Source organism: Ranitomeya imitator, chromosome 1, assembly GCF_032444005.1.
Source record: "Ranitomeya imitator isolate aRanImi1 chromosome 1, aRanImi1.pri, whole genome shotgun sequence".
In the NCBI taxonomy this organism is placed as follows: domain Eukaryota; kingdom Metazoa; phylum Chordata; class Amphibia; order Anura; family Dendrobatidae; genus Ranitomeya; species Ranitomeya imitator.
In genome coordinates, this window is record NC_091282.1 from 967,782,566 (window position 1) to 967,804,430 (window position 21,865).

Here is a 21,865-nt window from a genome sequence, read left to right on the forward strand (position 1 = left end):
CAAAGAATCCTGACGTGTGCACATAGCCTTAGGCTTTTTTTTGTGTGGATTTTTTGCGTTTTTTTCCGGAGCTTCCCAATGCATTAAATAGTGAGAAATCCACGAAAAATCCGCAAAATTAATGAACATGCTGCGATTTTTACTGCAATGCGTTTTTTTCACAGAAAAAACGCAACATGTGCACAAAAATTGCGGAATGCATTATATTAATAGGATGCTTAATGAATCCGTTTTTTTTTAGGGTTTATCGCGTTTTTATAGTGAAAAAACGCAAAAAATCCGGAACCTGTGCACACAGCCTTACACTCACCTAGAAGAAATAACTGAATTCTAGCCCCTTCCTTTACAGTAGGATATTTGTGTATTATATACAGTACAGACCAAAAGTGTGGACACACCTCATTTAAAGATTTTTCTGTATTTTCTATGACTATGAAAAGTGTGAAACAACTGAAATTATGTCTTATATTCTAGGTTCTTCAAAGTAGCCACCTTTTGCTTTGATGACTGCTTTGCACACTCTTGGCATTTTCTTGATGAGCTTCAAGAGGTAGTCACTGGGAATGGTCTTTCAACAATCTTGAAGGAGTTCCCAGAGATGCTTAGCACTTGTTGGCCCTTTTGCCTTCACTCTACAGTCCAGCTCACCCCATACCATCGAGATTGGGTTCAGGTCTGGTGACTGTGGAGGCCAGGTCATCTGGCGTAGCTCCCCATCACTCTCCTTCTTGGTCAAATAGCCCTTACACAGCCTGGAGGTGTGTTTGGGGTCATTGCCCTATTGAAAAATAAATGATGGTCCAACTAAACGCAAACCGAATGGAATAGCATGCAGCTGCAAGATTCTGTGGTAGCCATGCTAGTTCAGTATGCCTTCAATTTTGAATAAATCCCCAACAGTGTCACCAGCAAAGCACCCCCACACCATCACACCTCCTCCTCCATGCTTCACGGTGGGAACCGGGCATGTAGAGTCTGTAGAAGGGAAGTGCTCCAAAATATATATCTTTACGTAGAGAAGTGTTTAGTGATATATAATTCCCCCACATGTGCTCAGTAGCCCCCTCGTCAAGCTGGTACATCAGGTTTCATTTAGGACGTAGGCCAGTGGACAATAGACTTGTGACCTCATCCCCACACACCTGGGACTGGACACACCTCTTCTAGCTGGACATAAAAGGCACAAGACACATGTGCTCTGCCTCTTTTGCTGTGCCTGCATGCTGGAATGATGATGGACCCACATGGCTTAAGTATACTCTGTATCTCCTTTTCTCAATAGGCCCACTACTATTCATTAGGGTTAGCTAGCCATAGGTGGAAGGGCTGATATTGTATGTGTGATTTGGGTAATTGGGCAGTTGATTGTTGTGATATTACTGGTTATTGTGGGTTACTACTGTGTGATATTGTTGGGATATCACTGTATACTATAGTGATATTACTGTAGTAGAGTTGTAATATCCGTATATATATATATATATATATATATATATATACACACACACACACACACTAGATGGTGGCCCGATTCTAATGCGTCGGGTATTCTAGAACATGCATGTCCACGTACTATATTGCACAACCCACGCAGTATATTGCCCAGCCACGTAGTATAATGCCCAGCCACATAGTATATTGCCCAGCCACGTAGTATATTGCCCAACCACGTAGTATATTGCTCAGCCACGTAGTATATTGCCCAGCCACGTAGTATATTGCCCAGCCACGTAGTATATTGCCCAGTCACGTAGTATATTGCCCAGCCACGTAGTATATTGCCCAGCTACGTAGTATACAGCACAGAGCCACGTAGTATACAGCACAGACACGTAGTATATTGCCCAGCCACGCAGTATATTGCCCAGCCACGTAGTATGTTGCCCAGTCACGTAGTATATTGCCCAGCTACGTAGTATATTGGCCAGTCACGTAGTATATTGCCCAGTCACGTAGTATATTGCCCAGTCACGTAGTATATTGCCCAGTCACGTAGTATATTGCCCAGTCACGTAGTATATTGCCCAGTCAGGTAATATATTGCCCAGTCACGTAGTATACAGCACAGAGCCACGTAGTATATTGCCCAGCCACATAGTATATTGCACAGTCACATAGTATATTGCCCAGCTACGTAGTATATTGCACAGCGACGTAGTATACAGCACAGAGCCACGTAGTATACAGCACAGCCATGTAGTATACTGCCCAGTCACGTAGTATAGTGGCCAGTCACGTAGTATATTGCCCAGTCACGTAGTATATTGCCCAGCCACATAGTATATTGCCCAGACACGAATGTAACAGGCTAAAAAAGAGTTAAAATAAAAAATAAACATATACTCACCTTCCGAGCGAGCCCTTGTAGTCCTGTCGCCTGTGTGCAGCTTCCGGTCCCAGGGTTGGATGAGCGCAGGACCTGTGATGACGTCGCGATCACATGACCATGACGTCATGGATGGTCCTTCTCGCATACCATCCTTGGCCCCGGAACCTGACGTTTGCACTGCCGAGGAGAGGACGCGACGACGGAGGTTGAGAATAGCAAGTTTTTGTTTTTTTATTATTTTTAACATTACATCTTTTTACTATTGATGCCGCATAGGCAGCATCAATAGTAAAAAGTTGGGGACACACAGGGTTAATAGCAGCGGTTACGGAGTGCGTTACCCGAGGCATAACGCGGTCGGTTACCGCCGGCATTAACCCTGTGTGAGCGGTGACTGGAGGGGAGTATGCGGGCGCCGGGCACTGACTGCGGGGAGAAAGGAGCGGCCATTTTCTTCCGGATAGCGCCCGTCGCTGATTGGTCGTGGCTGTTTTGCCGTGACCAATCAGCGACTTGGATTTCCATGGCAGACAGAGGCCGCGACCAATGAATATCCGTGACAGACAGACAGACAGAAGGACAGACAGACGGAAGTGACCCTTAGACAATTATACAGTAGATATATATTTATAGTCGCCAGCTTGGGTATAAATATATATGTACGTTATAGACTGCAGACTTGTGTGTGTGTAATAAATACCCTTTATTGATACACGGTTTTGTCTCAGTTAGTATAAAGTAGTAGAAGGAATAGATAACGTTGAGGTATTATTAAGTGGATATTAATTATTAGTAGTCAATTTTGGCGTTAATAGTTGATATCGGACCTCCTTAGAGATGCAAGGAGAGTTCCTCCTTTCATAACTATAAATTTAGTTTTTGGGGGGAAAATCACAGAGTCCATCCATTCACCTTTTCTGCGTCGCACAAAGACACGGTGGTTGGAACCAAAGATCTCAAATTTGGACTCATCAGACCAAAGCACAGATTTCCACTGGTCTAATGTCCATTCCTTGTGTTCTTTAGCCCAAACAAGTCTCTTCTGCTTGTTGCCTGTCCTTAGCAGTGGTTTCCTAGCAGCTATTTTACCATGAAGGCCTGCTGCACAAAGTCTCCTCCTAACAGTTGTTGTAGAGATGTGTCTTCTGCTAGAACTCTGTGACACTGACCTGGTCTCTAGTCTGAGCTGCTGTTAACCTGCGATTTCTGAGGCTGGTGACTCGGATAAACTTATCCTCAGAAGCAGAGGTGACTCTTGGTCTTCCTTTCCTGGGGCGGTCGTCATGTGAGCCAGTTTCTTTGTAGCGCTTGATGTTTTTTGCCACTGCACTTGGGGACACTTTCAAAGTTTGCCCAATTTTTCAGATTGACTGAACCTTCATTTCTTAAAGTAATGATGGCCATGGCCACTAGTTTTTCTTTACTTAGCTGCTTTTTTCTTGCCAAAATACAAATTCTAACAGTCTATTCAGTAGGACTATCAGCTGTGTATCCACCAGACTTCTGCACAACATAACTGATGGTCTCAACCCCATTTATAAGGCAAGAAATCCCACTTATTAAACCTGACAGGGCACACCTGTGAATTGAAAACCATTCCCGGTGACTACCTCTTGAAGCTCATCAAGAGAATGCCAAGAGTGTGCAAACCAGTCATCAAAGCAAAAGGTGGCTACTTTGAAGAACCTAGAATATAAGACATAATTTCAGTTGTTTCACACTTTTTTGTTAAGTATATAATTCCACATGTGTTAATTCATAGTTTTGATAACGTCAGTGTGAATGTACAATTTTCATAGTCATGAAAATACAGGAAAATCTTTAAATGAGAAGGTGTGTCCAAACTTTTGGTCTCTACTGTACACTGACCTACAAAGCCATCCATAACCTTTCTCCTCCGTATATTTCCAAACTAATCTCTCAATATCTTCCCTCACGTAATCGCCGGTCCTCCCAAGACCTCCTTCTCTCTTCCACGCTTATTAGCTACTCACCCAATCGCCTCCAGGACTTTTCCCGAATATCCCCATCATCTGGAATTCTGTGCCCCAACACATCTGGTTATCCACCACATTTGGATCCTTCAAACGGAACCTGAAAACCCACCTCTTCAAAGAAGCTTACAATCTGTAATGACCACACGGCCACCTCAACACCATTGGAGCTACTGCAACCCTCGACCTACTGTCTCCTTCCCCACAATCCTGTAGAATGTAAGCCCGCAAGGGCAGGGTCCTCTTCCCTCTGTATCAGCCTGTCATTGTTAGTTTTGTTTACTGTAAGTGATATTTGTATTTTGATGTAACCCTGTCTAATATACAGCACCATGGAATTAATGGTGCTATATAAATAAATAATAATTATTATATAGCAGACTGTTCATACCTTGGTTGCAGAGTCCACTGAAGATCCTCTTTCTAGGAGCTCCTGCACAAGATACAGATGACCCTCTTTGGCAGCAAGGTGTAAAGCATTGAGTCCATTCTGTAACAAGATAAAGCACATGACTATATAAGTAAAAATACATAGTTATGGAAGTATGTGATGAAGATGAAGTCATCAGGGAGACATGATATATCACACTGTGCATTGGCGTATTGTATAAAAATATATCTTCATTACAGCTTTCTGTCCAGAACATGTCACTTATGGATGAAGAACCACAAAAAGGTTCAGAACTTCTATGAGTTTGCAACCGTAACTACTAACATTTAAAGATTTAGGTTTTGTCAGGGCATGGTTTATCTGGTGAGGCATGTTATGGGGCAGGGTTTATTGGGTAGGACTTCTTTTGAGGCAGGGCTTATCAGGAGATGACTTGTGTTTACATAAAGGAAAGGAACAAAAACAATTAAAGATTCATTAAGACCGGAGTAGGCCAGCCAGGAGCTGTTGTAATGTACCCCACTTTTGTAAATCATGATGAATTTGTTGGCATGGCCACACCCCGTCTCACCCCAGCTCTGTCCACATTTTAAAAAATTGATAGTTGACCAGGACTGGTGTAATATGCCAATGTCCCAAGTCATCAAGGCCAGCGATGATGAGGGGGGCGTGTGGGAATCAGATACTCATGATTCATGAATAGGTGCCCCTGACGGATGAAGATTTCTGGTGTAGAGAATGCCACAGCTTATCATGAATTAGATGAGCTGTTGTATCAGACCTCCGCAGTGCCCCTGTTTCACAACAGCGCTGCTCATTTTGGTGGAGCTGGGAGAAACTGGCGTTAAAACTCTAAAAGTAGTGAAACTTTTGCACAACTCCAATTTGCACAGAAATTTTGCAACTTTTCAAAGCAATTTATGCTGGATTGATGAATTAGGGCATATGTACTCAATGTACAGTTGTGATGGCATCGGCTTAGGAGCTGAGCCCACTTGTAGCAGGTGTCAGTTGTGTATTGCCGCCGATACTGTGCGGCAATGGTATCTCCTATCCCTGCCACTTAACCCCTTAAATGCAGTGCATTGATTAGAGCATCTATGTAAGTGTCATAGAAAAAGGGCTGTGCCTTTCTCTCAATTGCCCCAGCAACAAGAGGTGCCAATAAGTAGCAGAGCCCAAGATTACGTTCCCACGAGGAGTATTTGGTGAGTTTTTGACAAGCAGCATTTCTGCACCAATTAGCTATATTGCGGGTTTTCATTGAGTTTTTGAGTATGTGTTTTTACATGTGTTTTTATCACTGGGGAACTCTAGACAGGGAAGAGAAGACCCCAGCCCCATACACCAAAATCTACGGTAATTAGGAGAAAACATCAAGTGGTGATTAAAGAAGAACAACAGAGCAGATTTCTTCACCAAAGGTAACAATGCAATCAGTATTACAGCACCATTATAGCCATGTCTTTACTTTACATTACAAAATCGTACTGACAAATTCTCTTTAACTCAGAGAAGGCTGTAAAAAAACATTGGAAGAATTGAGGTTTTCTTTATTCCGACTCCCAAAAAAGTACCGTAAGTCAAAAGTTGGAAACATGAAAAAATGTAAGGCTCTCAAAATATGGAAACACAAATACAAATGACCTTTTTAAAAAGTTTTTCATTGGGCAAAAGTAAAAAATGACTCATCCAGCTATGGCTGGCTATGGCTCTCAGGGGGCAAGGATAAAAAAGGAAATACCAGCTTCAAGTGAATGATAACCTTTCAGACTTATTTTGCGTGAACTGTACAAATACCCAAGGGTACATATTCAGATGGATGTACTTTTGATCAGTGTGCCAGTGTCCATGTTCACAACAGACAGCACACTGACCAATGCAAGTCAATGGGATTGTGAATGCAGCAAATTGATTCTCTCCTTCCCAATCCTGGACAGATCTGAGCATACAGCTCCATTTCACCATTTAAGGCCTCATTCAAAAGCCTGTGTTTGTGCTTACATGCAAAAAAATAGTACAAGTGTCATCAGTGTTTTAGATCTGGGTTTCAGTGTGTCAGTTTTAAGTATCAGTGTATCCAAGTATGAAACAATAAATTAATAATTTACAAAGCTTCAATCCCAGGCAGCACACAGTTGGCACAATCAGGGCCGGTGTTTGGGGCAGGCAGACGCCTGGGGCCCCCACTCACAAAGGGGGCCCCCAGCGTCTGCAGCCCCTTTATGAAGTGCTCAGAGGGTGTACAGTAGTGAATAACGCTGTGCATTCTCTGTAGTCCCGAAGCATCTCTCCCAAACCCCCTCCAGCCACCCCCCCCCCCACCTCTCTCTCTCTCTCCCATGCAGTCAGGTTAGAAGTTGAATGAGGGGGAGGGGCTGATTACAGCACAGCAGAGTTCAGAACCGGGCCTGGAAGATGCCTGCAACCCTGTGTGTCTGTGTCCTCATCATGGCTGCTCCTAGCACTGTCCTGGGAATGGATCTGTACAAGTGAAGCCGCAGAACCTGGTAAGTATACATGTATATGTGTGTGTGTACATGTGCAGTATACAGTGTGTGTGTCTGTATATGTGTATATAGTATGTGTGTGCATATATACAGTATATAGTATGATTATGTATATCTGTGGTGCAGATATATATACAGTATATACACACACACTTGTACATACAGTAAATGGGCATGAGCAGCATGGTGGCTCAGTGGTAAGCACTGCAGCCTTGCAGCGCTGGAGTCCTGGGTTCAAATCCCACCAAGGATAACATTTGCATGGAGTTTGTATGTTCTCTCCGTGTGTGCGTAGGTTCCTCCGGGTACTCCGGTTTCCTCCCACATTCCAAAGACATACTGATAAGGAATTTAGATTGTGAGACCCATCGGGGACAGTGATGATAATGTGTGCAAAACTGTAAAGCGCTGCGGAATATGTTGGCGCTATATAAATAAAAAGATTATTATTATTATAAAGTATGTGTATGTATATTATATTTGAATACTGCATGTGACTGTATACACAGTATATAGTATATATTTCTATATGTATAAAGTATATATAATGTGTGTACATGTATAGTGTGTATATGTGCTGCATATACAGTTCTGTAATTGTAGCGTCGCTATAATAGGAATCAGTAGCTTACTGTATTTTGCGGATTATAAAACGCTCCGGATTATAAGACGCACTCCAAATTTTTAGGAGAAAAATAGGAAAAAACTTTTTTAATAAAATGGTGGTGCTTCTTATAATCTAGGCGTCTTATGGCTTAATGCTTTCAGGGGTGGTGGCTGCGGTGAAGCGGGATCCCAGGGTCACTGCTGGGGGAGGCCAAGAGTGGAGCATTCCTGCAGGCCGGGATGAGGGGGTGTTCAGATGTGCGGCACACCGCTGCAGGTGTTCGGTGCTGCGGGTGTTTGGTGCTGCGTGCCTCTGCGTGTGGTCAGTGCTGTGGGTGTTTGGTGCTGCGCGCCGCTGCAGGTGTTCGTTGCTGCGGGTGTACGTTGCTGCGGGGGCTCTGCCAACATTTTGTGAAAAGCCAGAACCTCCGCAGTTTATTTATTTATTTTTACTCATTTATATAGCGCTATTAATTCCACAGCGCTTTACAGACATTAGTAGCACTGTCCTCAATGGGGCTCACAATCTAAATTCCCTATCTTTGGAATGTAGGAGGAAACCTGAGCACCTGGAGAAAACCCATGCAAACACGGGGAGAACATACAAACTCAAGGCTGCAGTACTAACCACTGAGCCACCGTGCCACCCCAGTTGCATGGCATGGTTTCCTATGCGGTGGACTCCTGGGAAAATGGTTGCCAGGGGGCAGCGCATGCGCAGATGGAGATCTCGGGAGATGATCTCATCTCCTGAGATCTTGGTGCCGAGATCTCCATCTGCTCATGCGCCGCCTCCAGCAGCCATTTTCCCGTAGTCCACCCCATAGGAAACCATGCAACTTCGGGGGCTCTGGCCTTTCACAAAATGTCGGCAGAGCCCCTACAGAGCTGAACAAGAAACCCCATGCGCAATATGAGTCCATAGATGCCAGCGGCTCACCCGTAGAGACGGACATGCGGTGCGTTTTTCCAGATCGCAACATGTCTATTTATCTTGCGGAGATGCGATAAATGTCACCCGTACAATGTATTGGACGCAGTGAATCAGTGGTCACATGTGGAGTCACCTGCATTCAATAGCTGGTAGCGGACATGTGCTGCGTCCAAAGCGCTGCCAATTTCTGATTGTGTGCATGTACCCGAAGAAAATAAATCAGTCAATTTCAGAAAAAAAAATTCCTTTGACCTCTGCTTGTGTCGGTGCAGTCTGTGGCCCTGTCGGGGATTTATGTGAATCCTATTGTAAGGGGGATTCAGGCAGAGCCCCCGGACGCACTGCAGAAGCTCAGTGTGAACAGGGCTTAATATACTATAGTGTGGAATAGTGTCGTCTACTATGCTATTCCGGGCTATCTCAGTACAGCGGCCAGACACGGACACCGGCCAGACACGGACAGCGACCAGAAGACACTTTTTTTTTTTTAATAAATCTGTTGCTGTCGTCTTTCAGCATTTCTTTCCCTATTCAAATGAATGGGACATAAAAATGCAAGTGAAAAGGCTGCACAAACGCTGAATATTTCCTGCCAACACTGTAGATCAATCCGTAGCAAAAATGGTGGGTGTGAGCAGTGTCTACAAGGGGTTTCTCTGAGAATGTAAATATAATTAGCATGAAATGATAAATCCCCGGCAGCTCCAGCACTGATGCTCCGGGGGTCTCCACCAGTCTCAGCACTGGGCTGCAGGGGTCTTGTGGCTTCACCTTATATTATAGGTACAAAGTGAAGCATAACCATCAGGGACCCTGAACCATCGGCCACACAGAGCCAGAGGGGATTTAGCAGAGTAGGTTGGGGGACATGTAGGACTTTTTTTTATCGCTTAGGATGAAGAAAAAGATGGCAATTCTGCGGTTTTCGATTATGTGACTATATGGCCCCTTCACACGACCTATCATGTTTTTCACAGATGCCACGTGTGCCCTATTTAACCTAAAATAGGGCTATTTAACCTACGGTGCTGCACTCATGTCTGTGTTTTCCCAGCAATTTCCATTATCCATACTGGAAAAACATGGATGGCACACGGATTGAAAACACTGGTGATACCGATGTCTGTGTAACCGGCCCTGGGAACAATGTTGCCATCCTTCTCCTACTTGTGATTTTCACAGTCCCATACACTTGTATAGGTACTTTTCATCCGTAATGCCGGTAGAAAACAAACATGTTCCTATGATTTTTGCACGGACACAGTCTGCAAAAAAAAAGGACATGTGAACAGCCCCATAGACTCTAATAGGCATGAGGCGTATCTGTGAAAGCAAGCACGTACGTGAAAACAGGACGTCTGAATGAGGCCTTAAATGATGTATGATGCAAGTGTTATTTGCAGATTTGTAGCACACTTTGGAAGTTTTGCATGTCTGTCACAAGTGCATATAGCCTTAGCTAGCCATATGTAAATTCACAGTCTGAAAAGACAAGTGTTTTATTTTCTGACGACCGTAGGGTTTATTTTATAATTTTGTACTGTTCATGTGCCAAAGGCTGCCCTGTACAATACAAACAGCCAGGGAGAGCTGAATGTGGGGAGAAGCGAGGCTTGGACGAGCATCATCTGCAGAAAGACGCTGCTCTTCTTTCCTGCTCCGACTGCTGCATGCACACACTACTAGTAATCTTCAGATTACTTCAGAAGAAGTAGTAGTGGTGGGCGAGTCTGTGCAGGAGTCACTAAAACTCCTCCACAGATTGACTGATAGATAGATGGTCTTCTATGCTCATGAGTCCGTAGCTCAAGACTATGTCTGTCCTCAGTGCTCCAGAGTCATCCATCATGACTGTCAAATCAGATATGGCATGCGCAGCCATAGCACTCACATCAAGATCTCGACTACTCTACCACTCAAGAATTAGAGTGTAGCAGTGTGATGTGTGTGTCTGCACCACTTCTGTCCGATATGCTAGGTGTCACTTTCAGATCCTGCTCTTATTCTGTATTCTGCATGTGACCACTGCACAGTACCACTTCTACTGTCCTGCCTGCTGGGTGCAATTCTCAGTAATTCCTCTTATATTGTATATGTGGACAGTGCACAGTACCACGTAAGGTCCATTTAGACAGCTAATATTAGCCCGTTAAAATGCCGTTGAGTGGCAAGTCAATTGGTGCTCATTTTCTGGCCTGTTAGCAGAATCATGAGAGAAGAATGATCATGAATAGATTGTTCCATCCCCAGTACAGTATCATGTTATCAGCCGCACATCTCCAGTTTACAGACATATGACATATTTATACGGGCCGACAGACAGGAACAAGCATTATGACGCTCGCTGAATTATTGCTGGCTCATCTGGATGGGCCATTACTGTGTCCTGTCCTATATGCTGGGTGTAATTCTCACTATCTGCTCTTATTCTATACGTAGGGACACTGAACAATTAGCAGGGCAACAGTGCCTACATTTTCAGACAGTCCTTAGTTTTTTTTTCTCTTACAGTACAGACCAAAAGTTTGGACACACCTACTCATTTAAAGATTTTTCTGTATTTTCATGTCTATGAAAATTGTACATTCACACTGAACGCATCAAAACTATGAATTAACACATGTGGAATTATATACTTAACAAAAAAAGTGTGAAAAAACTGAAAATATGTCTTATATTCTAGGTTCTTCTAAGGGTGGTTTCACATTTGCGTTTTTTTTTTTTGCGTTTTTGCGGTAAAAAACGCAAAAAAACGCATGCGTTTTTCCCCCCTATACTTAACATTAAAAACGCATGCGTTTTTTGCATGCGTTTTGACGCGTTTTTGCAACGCATGCGTTTTTTCACTGCATGCGTTTTGTTGCAGAAATGCAACATGTAGTAATTTTAGCGGCGTTTAGTGGCGTTTTTTTGCCGCGAAAAAAACGCATGCATTTTTTCGCGGTAAAAAAACCCATTGATGTCTATGTAAACGCATGCGTTTTTAAGCACATGCGTTTGCATGCGTTTTTATAGAAAAACACAAGAATACACACTTATAAGCCATCCCCCAACCCTAACCCTAAAACCCAAACTCTAACCCAAACTCTAACCCAAACTCTAACCCAAACCCTAACCCTAGGGATCCTAACCCTAACCCTAACACAAACCCAACCCTAACCCTAAAACACAAACTCTAACACAAACTCTAACACAAACCCTAACCCTAGGGATCCTAACCCTAACACAAACCCTAACCATAACCCTAGCCCTAACCCTAGGGATCCTAACCCTAACCCTAACACAAACCCTAACCCTAAAACACAAACTAACACAAACTGTAACACAAACTGTAACACAAACTGTAACACAAACTGTAATACAAACTCTAACCCTAACCCAAACCCTAACCCTAAAACACAAACTCTAACACAAACTCTAACCCTAGGGATCCTAACCCTAACCCTAAAACAAACCCTAACCCTAGGGATCCTAACCCTAACCCTAACACAAACCCTAACCCTAGCCCTAACCCTAGCCCTATGGATCCTAACCCTAACACAAACTCTAACCCTAACCCTAAAACACAAACTGTAACACAAACTGTAACACAAACTAACACAAACTCTAACCCTAGGGATCCTAACCCTAACCTTAACCCTAGGGATCCTAACCCTAACACAAACCCTAACCCTAGCCCTAACCCTAGGGATCCTAACCCTAACACAAACCATAACCCTAAAACACAAACTAACACAAACTGTAACACAAACTCTAACACAAACTCTAACACAAACTCTAACCCTAACCCTAGGGACCCTAACCCTAACACAAACCCTAACCCTAAAACACAAACTGTAACACAAACTGTAACACAAACTGTAACACAAACTAACACAACCTCTAACACAAACCCTAACCCAAACTGTAACCCTAACCCTAGCCCTAACCCTAGCCCTAACCCTAGGGATCCTAACCCTAACCCTTAGGGTTAGGATCCCTTAGGGTTAGGGTTACGGTTAGAGTTTGTGTTAGGGTTAGGATCCCTAGGGTTAGAGTCTGTGTTTTAGGGTTAGGGTTAGAGTTTGTGTTAGGGTTTGTGTTAGGATCCCTAGGGTTAGGGTTAGGGTTTGTGTTAGAGTTTGTGTTAGGGTTAGGATCCCTAGGGTTAGGGTTACGGTTTGTGTTAGGGTTAGAGTTTGTGTTAGGGTTAGGATCCCTAGGGTTAGGGTTTGTGTTAGGGTTAGGATCCCTAGGGTTAGGGTTTGTGTTAGGGTTAGGATCCCTAGGGTTAGAGTTTGTGTTAGGGTTAGGGATTGTGTTAGGGTTAGGGTCCCTAGGGTTAGGGTTTGTGTTAGGGTTAGAGTTTGGGTTTGTGTTAGAGTGTGTTTTACAGTTTGGGTTAGAGTTTGGGTTAGGGTTAGAGTTTGTGTTAGGGTTTGTGTTAGGATCCCTAGGGTTAGGGTTAGGGTTTGTGTTGGGGTTAGAGTTTGTGTTAGGGTTAGGATCTCTAGGGTTAGGGTTAGTGTTAGGGTTAGGATCCCTAGGGTTAGGGTTAGGGTTTGTGTTAGGATCCCTAGGGTTAGGGTTAGAGTTTGGGTTAGGGTTAGTGTTTGTGCTAGAGTTTGTGTTAGAGTTTGGGTTAGAGTTTGTTTTACAGTTTGGGTTAGAGTTTGGGTTAGAGTTTGTGTAAGGGTTAGGGTTTGTGTTAGGGTTAGGATCCCTAGGGTTAAGGTTAGGGTTTGTGTTAGGATCCCTAGGGTTAGGGTTTGTGTTAGGGTTAGAGTTTGTGTTAGGGTTAGGATCTCTAGGGTTAGGGTTTGTGTTAGGATCCCTAGGGTTAGGGTTAGGGTTTTGTTATGCTGTGCTATCAGGCAACACAGTGTGCAGTAATCAGCGCACATACAGTGATATGGCAATAACCCAAAAACAATAGAACAAGCTCTGAGACGTGGAATCTCTGCAGACTGCAATACCTGAACCTATCCTCACACAACTAAAAGCAGCAGTGGATTGCGCCTAACACTACCTATGCAACTCGGCACTGCCTGAGGAGCTGACTAGCCTGAAGATAGAAATACAAGCCTGACTTGCCTCAGAGAAATACCCCAAAGGAATAGGCAGCCCCCCACATATAATGACTGTTAGCAAGATGAAAAGACAAAATGTAGGAATGAAATAGATTCAGCAAAGTGAGGCCCGATATTCTAGACAGAGCGAGGATAGCAAAGAGAACTATGCAGTCTACAAAAAACCCTAAAGCAGAACCACGCAAAGGGGGGCAAAAAGACCCACCGTGCCGAACTAACGGCACGGCGGTGCACCCTTTGCGTCTCAGAGCTTCCAGCAAAAGAGAATAGCACAGCTGGACAGAAAAAACGGAAACAAAAACAAAGTAACACTTATCTAGCAGAGCAGCAGGCCACAGGAAAGATGCAGTAGCTCAGATCCAACACTGGAACATTGACAAGGAGCAAGGAAGACAGACTCAGGTGGAGTTAAATAGCAAGGCAGCCAACGAGCTCACCAAAACACCTGAGGGAGGAAGCCCAGAGGCTGCAATACCACTTGTGACCACAGGAGTGAATTCAGCCACAGAATTCACAACAGTACCCCCCCCTTGAGGAGGGGTCACTGAACCCTCACCAGAACCCCCAGGCCGACCAGGATGAGCCACATGAAAGGCACGAACAAGATCTGGGGCATGGACATCAGAGGCAAAAACCCAGGAATTATCCTCCTGAGCATAACCCTTCCATTTGACCAGATACTGGAGTTTCCGTCTAGAGACACGAGAATCCAAAATTTTCTCCACAATATACTCCAATTCCCCCTCCACCAAAACAGGGGCAGGAGGCTCCACAGATGGAACCATAGGTGCCACGTATCTTCTCAACAACGACCTATGGAATACATTATGTATGGAAAAGGAGTCTGGGAGGGTCAGACGAAAAGACACCGGATTGAGAATCTCAGAAATCCTATACGGACCAATAAAACGAGGTTTAAATTTAGGAGAGGAAACCTTCATAGGAATATGACGAGAAGATAACCAAACCAGATCCCCAACACGAAGTCGGGGACCCACACGGCGTCTACGATTAGCGAAAAGCTGAGCCTTCTCCTGGGACAAGGTCAAATTGTCCACTACCTGAGTCCAGATCTGCTGCAACCTGTCCACCACAGAATCCACACCAGGACAGTCCGAAGACTCAACCTATCCTGAAGAGAAACGAGGATGGAACCCAGAATTGCAGAAAAATGGAGAGACCAAGGTAGCCGAGCTGGCCCGATTATTAAGGGCGAACTCAGCCAACGGCAAAAATGACACCCAATCATCCTGGGCAGCAGAAACAAAACATCTCAGATATGTTTCCAAGGTCTGATTGGTTCGTTCGGTCTGGCCATTAGTCTGAGGATGGAAGGCCGAGGAAAAAGATAGGTCAATGCCCATCCTACCACAAAAGGCTCGCCAGAACCTCGAGACAAACTGGGAACCTCTGTCAGAAACAATATTCTCAGGAATGCCATGCAAACGAACCACATGCTGGAAGAACAAAGGCACCAAATCAGAGGAGGAAGGCAATTTAACCAAGGGCACCAGATGGACCATTTTAGAAAAGCGATCACAGACCACCCAAATGACCGACATCTTTTGAGAAACGGGAAGGTCAGAAATGAAATCCATCGAAATATGTGTCCAAGGCCTCTTCGGGACCGGCAAGGGCAAAAGCAACCCACTGGCACGTGAACAGCAGGGCTTAGCCCTAGCACAAATCCCACAGGACTGCACAAAAGCACGCACATCCCGTGACAGAGATGGCCACCAGAAGGATCTAGCCACTAACTCTCTGGTACCAAAGATTCATGGATGACCAGCCAGCACCGAACAATGAAGTTCAGAGATAACTTTACTAGTCCACCTATCAGGGACGAACAGTTTCTCGGCCGGACAACGATCAGGTTTATTAGCCTGAAATTTCTGCAACACTCTCCGCAAATCAGGAGAGATGGCAGACACAATGACTCCTTCCTTGAGGATACTCGCCGGCTCAGATAACCCTGGAGAGTCGGGCACAAAACTCCTAGACAGAGCATCCGCCTTCACATTTTTAGAGCCCGGAAGGTACGAAATCACAAAATCAAAACGAGCAAAAAATAACGACCAACGGGCCTGTCTAGGATTCAAGCGCTTGGCAGACTCGAGATAAGTAAGATTCTTATGATCAGTCAATACCACCACGCGATGCTTAGCTCCCTCAAGCCAATGACGCCACTCCTCGAATGCCCACTTCATGGCCAGCAACTCTCGGTTGCCCACATCATAATTACGCTCAGCAGCAGAAAATTTCCTGGAAAAGAAAGCACATGGTTTCAACACTGAGCAACCAGAACCTTTCTGTGACAAAACCGCCCCTGCTCCAATCTCAGAAGCATCAACCTCGACCTGGAACGGAAGAGAAACATCTGGTTGACACAACACAGGGGCACAGCAAAAACGACGCTTCAACTCCTGAAAAGCTTCCACGGCAGCAGAAGACCAATTAACCAAATCAGCACCCTTCTTGGTCAAATCGGTCAATGGTCTGGCAATGCTAGAAAAATTACAGATGAAGCGACGATAAAAATTAGCAAAGCCCAGGAATTTCTGCAGACTTTTCAGAGATGTAGGCTGAGTCCAATCCTGGATGGCCTGGACCTTAACCGGATCCATCTCGATAGTAGAAGGGGAAAAGATGAACCCCAAAAATGAAACTTTCTGCACACCGAAGAGACACTTTGATCCCTTCACGAACAAGGAATTAGCACGCAGTACCTGGAAAACCATTCTGACTTGCTTCACATGAGACTCCCAATCATCAGAGAAGATCAAAATGTCATCCAAGTAAACAATCAGGAATTTATCCAGATACTCACGGAAAATGTCATGCATAAAAGACTGAAAAACAGATGGAGCATTGGCAAGTCCGAACGGCATCACCAGATACTCAAAATGACCCTCGGGCGTATTAAATGCCGTTTTCCATTCATCTCCCTGCCTGATTCTCACCAGATTATACGCACCACGAAGATCAATCTTAGTAAACCACCTAGCCCCCTTAATCCGAGCAAACAAGTCAGATATCAATGGCAAGGGATACTGAAACTTAACAGTGATCTTATTAAGAAGGCGGTAATCAATACACGGTCTTAGCGAACCATCCTTTTTGGCTACAAAAAAGAACCCTGCTCCCAATGGTGATGACGATGAGCGAATATGTCCCTTCTCCAGGGATTCTTTCACATAACTGCGCATAGCGGTGTGTTCAGGCACGGACAAATTAAATAAACGACCCTTAGGGAATTTACTACCAGGAATCAAATTGATAGCACAATCACAATTCCTATGCGGAGGTAGGGCATCAGACTTGGGCTCTTCAAATACATCCTGATAATCAGACAAGAACTCTGGGACCTCAGAAGGGGTGGATGACGAAATAGACAAAAATGGAACATCACCATGTACTCCCTGACAACCCCAGCTGGTTACCGACATAGAGTTCCAATCTAATACTGGATTATGGGTTTGTAGCCATGGCAACCCCAACACGACCACATCATGCAGATTATGCAGTACCAGAAAGCGAATAACTTCCTGATGTGCAGAAGCCATGCACATGGTCAGCTGGGCCCAGTACTGAGGCTTATTCTTGGCCAAAGGTGTAGCATCAATTCCTCTCAACGGAATAGGACACCGCAAAGGCTCCAAGAAAAATCCACAACGTTTAGCATAATCCAAATCCATCAGATTCAGGGCAGCGCCTGAATCCACAAACGCCATGACAGAATACGATGACAAAGAGCATATCAAGGTAATGGACAGAAGGAATTTGGACTGTACAGTACCAATGACGGCAGAGCTATCGAACCGCCTAGTGCGCTTAGGACAATTAGAAATAGCATGAGTGGAATCACCACAGTAGAAACACAGCCTGTTCAGACGTCTGTGTTCTTGCCGTTCAACTTTAGTCATAGTCCTGTCGCACTGCATAGGCTCAGGTTTACTCTCAGACAATACCGCCAGATGGTGCACAGATTTACGCTCGCGCAAGCGACGACCGATCTGAATGGCCAAGGACATAGACTCATTCAAACCAGCAGGCATAGGAAATCCCACCATGACATCCTTAAGAGCTTCAGAGAGACCCTTTCTGAACCAAGCCGCCAGTGCAGATTCATTCCACAGAGTGAGTACTGACCACTTCCTAAATTTCTGACAATATACTTCTACATCATCCTGACCCTGGCATAAAGCCAGCAAATTTTTCTCAGCCTGATCCACTGAATTAGGCTCATCGTAAAGCAATCCAAGCGCCTGGAAAAACGCATCAACATTACTCAATGCAGGGTCTCCTGGCGCAAGAGAAAACGCCCAGTCCTGTGGGTCGCCGCGCAAAAAAGAAATAATAATCAAAACCTGTTGAATAGGATTACCAGAAGAATGAGGTTTCAAGGCCAGAAATAGCTTACAATTATTTTTGAAGCTCAGGAACTTAGTTCTGTCACCAAAAAACAAATCAGGAATAGGAATTCTTGGTTCTAGGATAGATTTCTGATCAATTGTATCTTGAATCTTTTGTACATTTATAACGAGATTATCCATTGAGGAGCACAGAGCCTGAATATCCATGTCCACAGCTGTGTCCTGAAGCACTCTAATGTCTAGGGGAAAAAAAAAAAAACTGAAGACAGAGCTGAGGAAAAAAAAAAATGATGTCAGGACTTCTTTTTTCCCTCTATTGAGAATCATTGGTTTGGCTCCTTGTACTGTTATGCTGTGCTATCAGGCAACACAGTGTGCAGTAATCAGCGCACATACAGTGATATGGCAATAACCCAAAAACAATAGAACAAGCTCTGAGACGTGGAATCTCTGCAGACTGCAATACCTGAACCTATCCTCACACAACTAAAAGCAGCAGTGGATTGCGCCTAACACTACCTATGCAACTCGGCACTGCCTGAGGAGCTGACTAGCCTGAAGATAGAAATACAAGCCTGACTTGCCTCAGAGAAATACCCCAAAGGAATAGGCAGCCCCCCACATATAATGACTGTTAGCAAGATGAAAAGACAAAACGTAGGAATGAAATAGATTCAGCAAAGTGAGGCCCGATATTCTAGACAGAGCGAGGATAGCAAAGAGAACTATGCAGTCTACAAAAAACCCTAAAGCAGAACCACGCAAAGGGGGGCAAAAAGACCCACCGTGCCGAACTAACGGCACGGCGGTGCACCCTTTGCGTCTCAGAGCTTCCAGCAAAAGAGAATAGCACAGCTGGACAGAAAAAACGGAAACAAAAACAAAGTAACACTTATCTAGCAGAGCAGCAGGCCACAGGAAAGATGCAGTAGCTCAGATCCAACACTGGAACATTGACAAGGAGCAAGGAAGACAGACTCAGGTGGAGTTAAATAGCAAGGCAGCCAACGAGCTCACCAAAACACCTGAGGGAGGAAGCCCAGAGGCTGCAATACCACTTGTGACCACAGGAGTGAATTCAGCCACAGAATTCACAACAGGGTTTGTGTTAGGGTTAGGATCCCTAGGGTTAGGGTTAGGGTTAGGATCCCTAGGGTTACTAGGGATCCTAACCCTAACCCTAAGTATTTATGTTTATGGTGGGTTTTCTAGTTGATTTTGATGATTGGCAGCTGTCACACACTTCTCATCATGCGTTTTAAAAACGCAAATGCAGGAAAAACGTGTTTAAACGCACCAAATGTGTTTGCGTTTAAAACGCTGCGTTTTAAAACGCAAGTGTGAAACCAGCCTTAGTAGCCACCTTTTGCTTTGATGACTGCTTTGCACACACTTGGCATTCTCTTGATGAGCTTCAAGAGGTAGTCACTGGGAATGGTCTTCCAACAATCTTGAAGGAGTTCCCAGAGATGCTTAGCACCTGTTGGCCCTTTTGCCTTCACTCTGTGGTCCAGCTCACCCCAAACCATCTCAATTGGGTTCAGGTGTGGTGATTGTGGAGGCCAGGTCATCTGGCGTAGCACCCCATCACTCTCCTTCTTGGTCAAATAGCACTTACACGCCTGGAGGTGTGTTTAGGGTCATTGTCCTGTTGACAAATAAATGATGGTCCAACTAAATGCAAACCGGATGGAATAGCATGCCGCTGCAAACTGCTGTGGTAGCCATGCTGGTTCAGTATGCCTTCAATTTTGAATAAATCCCCAACAGTGTCACCAGCAAAGCACCCCCACACCATCACCCCTCCTCCTCCATGCTTCATGGTGGGAACCAGGCATGTAGAGTACATCCGTTCACCTTTTCTGCGTCGCACAAAGACACGGTGGTTGGAACTAAAGATCTCAAATTTGGACTCATCAGACCAAAGCACAGATTTCCACTGGTCTAATGTCCATTCCTTGTGTTCTTTAGCCCAAACAAGTCTCTTCTGCTTGTTGCCTGTCCTTAGCAGTGGTTTCCTAGCAGCTATTTTACCATGAAGGCCTGCTGCACAAAGTCTCCTCTTAACAGTTCTTGTAGATATGTGTCTGCGGCTAGAACTCTGTGTGGCATTGACCTGGTCTCTAATCTGATCTGCTGTTAACCTGCGATTTCTGAGGCTGGTGACTCGGATAAACTTATCCTCAGAAGCAGAGGTGACTCTTGGTCTTCCTTTCCTGGGGCGGTCCTCATGTGAGCCAGTTTCTTTGTAGCGCTTGATGGTTTTTGCCACTGCATTTGGGGACACTTTCAAAGTTTTCCCAATTTTTCGGACTGACTGAACCTTCATTTCTTTAAGTAATGATGGCCACTCGTTTTTCTTTACTTAGCTGCTTTTTTCTTGCCATAATACAAATTCTAAAATCTATTCAGTAGGACTATCAGCTGTGTCTCCACCAGACTTCTGCACAACACAACTGATGGTCCCAAACCCATTTATAAGGCAAGAAATCCCACTTATTAAACCTGACAGGGCACACCTGTGAAGTGAAAACCATTCCCGGTGACTACCTCTTGAAGCTCATCAAGAGAATGCCAAGAATGTGCAAAGCAGTCATCAAAGCAAAAGGTGGCTACTTTGAAGAACCTAGAATATAAGACATACCGTATATACTCGAGTATAAGCCGAGATTTTCAGCCCAAATTTTTGGGCTGAAAGTGCCCCTCTCGGCATATACTTGAGTCATGATCAGCTGTGGGGTCGGCGGGTGAGGGGGAGAGAGGACTGTGCATACTCACCTAGTCCCGTCGCTCCCCCTGCCTGTCCCAAGGTCTTCGGGTACCACAGCTCTTCCCCTGTTCAGCGGTCACATGGTACCGCTCATTAAAGTTATGAATATGGACTCCACTCCCATAGGGGTGGAGCCGCATATTCATTCCTATAATGAGCGGTAACGGTGACCGCTGACAGAGGAAGAGGCTGCGGCACCCGGAGACCAGCTGTCCGGGATAAGGAGCCAGGGACGCCGGGAGCAGGTAAGTATGTCATATTTACCTGTCCACGTTCCACCCGCTGGGCGCCGCTCCGTCTTCCGCGACCTCTTGCTCTGACTGTTCAGGTCAGAGGGCGCGATAACGTACTAGTGTGCGCCGCCCTCTGCCTGAACAGTCAGTGCGGAGAGAGGCCAAGACGGGACGCTGAGGAGCTGCAAGCAAGAGAGGTGAGTATGTCATTTTTTTTTTATTGCAGCAGCAGCATTCTATATTGCACAGCTTTATATGGAGCGTCTATGGGGCCATAATGAACGGTGCAGAGCATTCTATATGGCACAGCTTTATGTGGAGCATCTATGGGGCCATACTGAACGGTGCAGAGCATTATATATGGCACAGCTCTATGTGGAGCATCTATGGCGCCATAATGAACGGCATTATATATGGCACAGCTTTCTATGGAACATCTATGGGGCCATACTGAACGGTGCAGAGCATTATATATGGCACAGCTCTTTGTGGAGCATCTATGGCGCCATAATAAACGGTATGAAGCATCTATTTTTATTTTTGAAATTCACCGGTAGCTGCTGCATTTTCCACCCTAGGCTTATACTCGAGTGAATAAGTTTTCCCAGTTTTTTGTGGCAAAATTAGGGGGGTCGGCTTATACTCGGGTCGGCTTA

General features: G+C 44.8%; 1 protein-coding gene across 47 annotated transcripts in view; it reads right to left on the minus strand.

Annotated features, from left to right (window-relative positions):
• Positions 1-21,865, minus strand: part of ANK2 (ankyrin 2) — a 732,820-nt gene that overhangs the window by 263,962 nt on the left and 446,993 nt on the right. For all 47 annotated transcript variants that reach the window (XM_069743800.1, XM_069743822.1, XM_069743806.1 and 44 more), the window contains one exon: positions 4,715-4,813. In XM_069743800.1, coding sequence (XP_069599901.1) covers positions 4,715-4,813 — 99 coding nt within the window. The remainder of the gene's footprint in view (positions 1-4,714; positions 4,814-21,865) is intronic.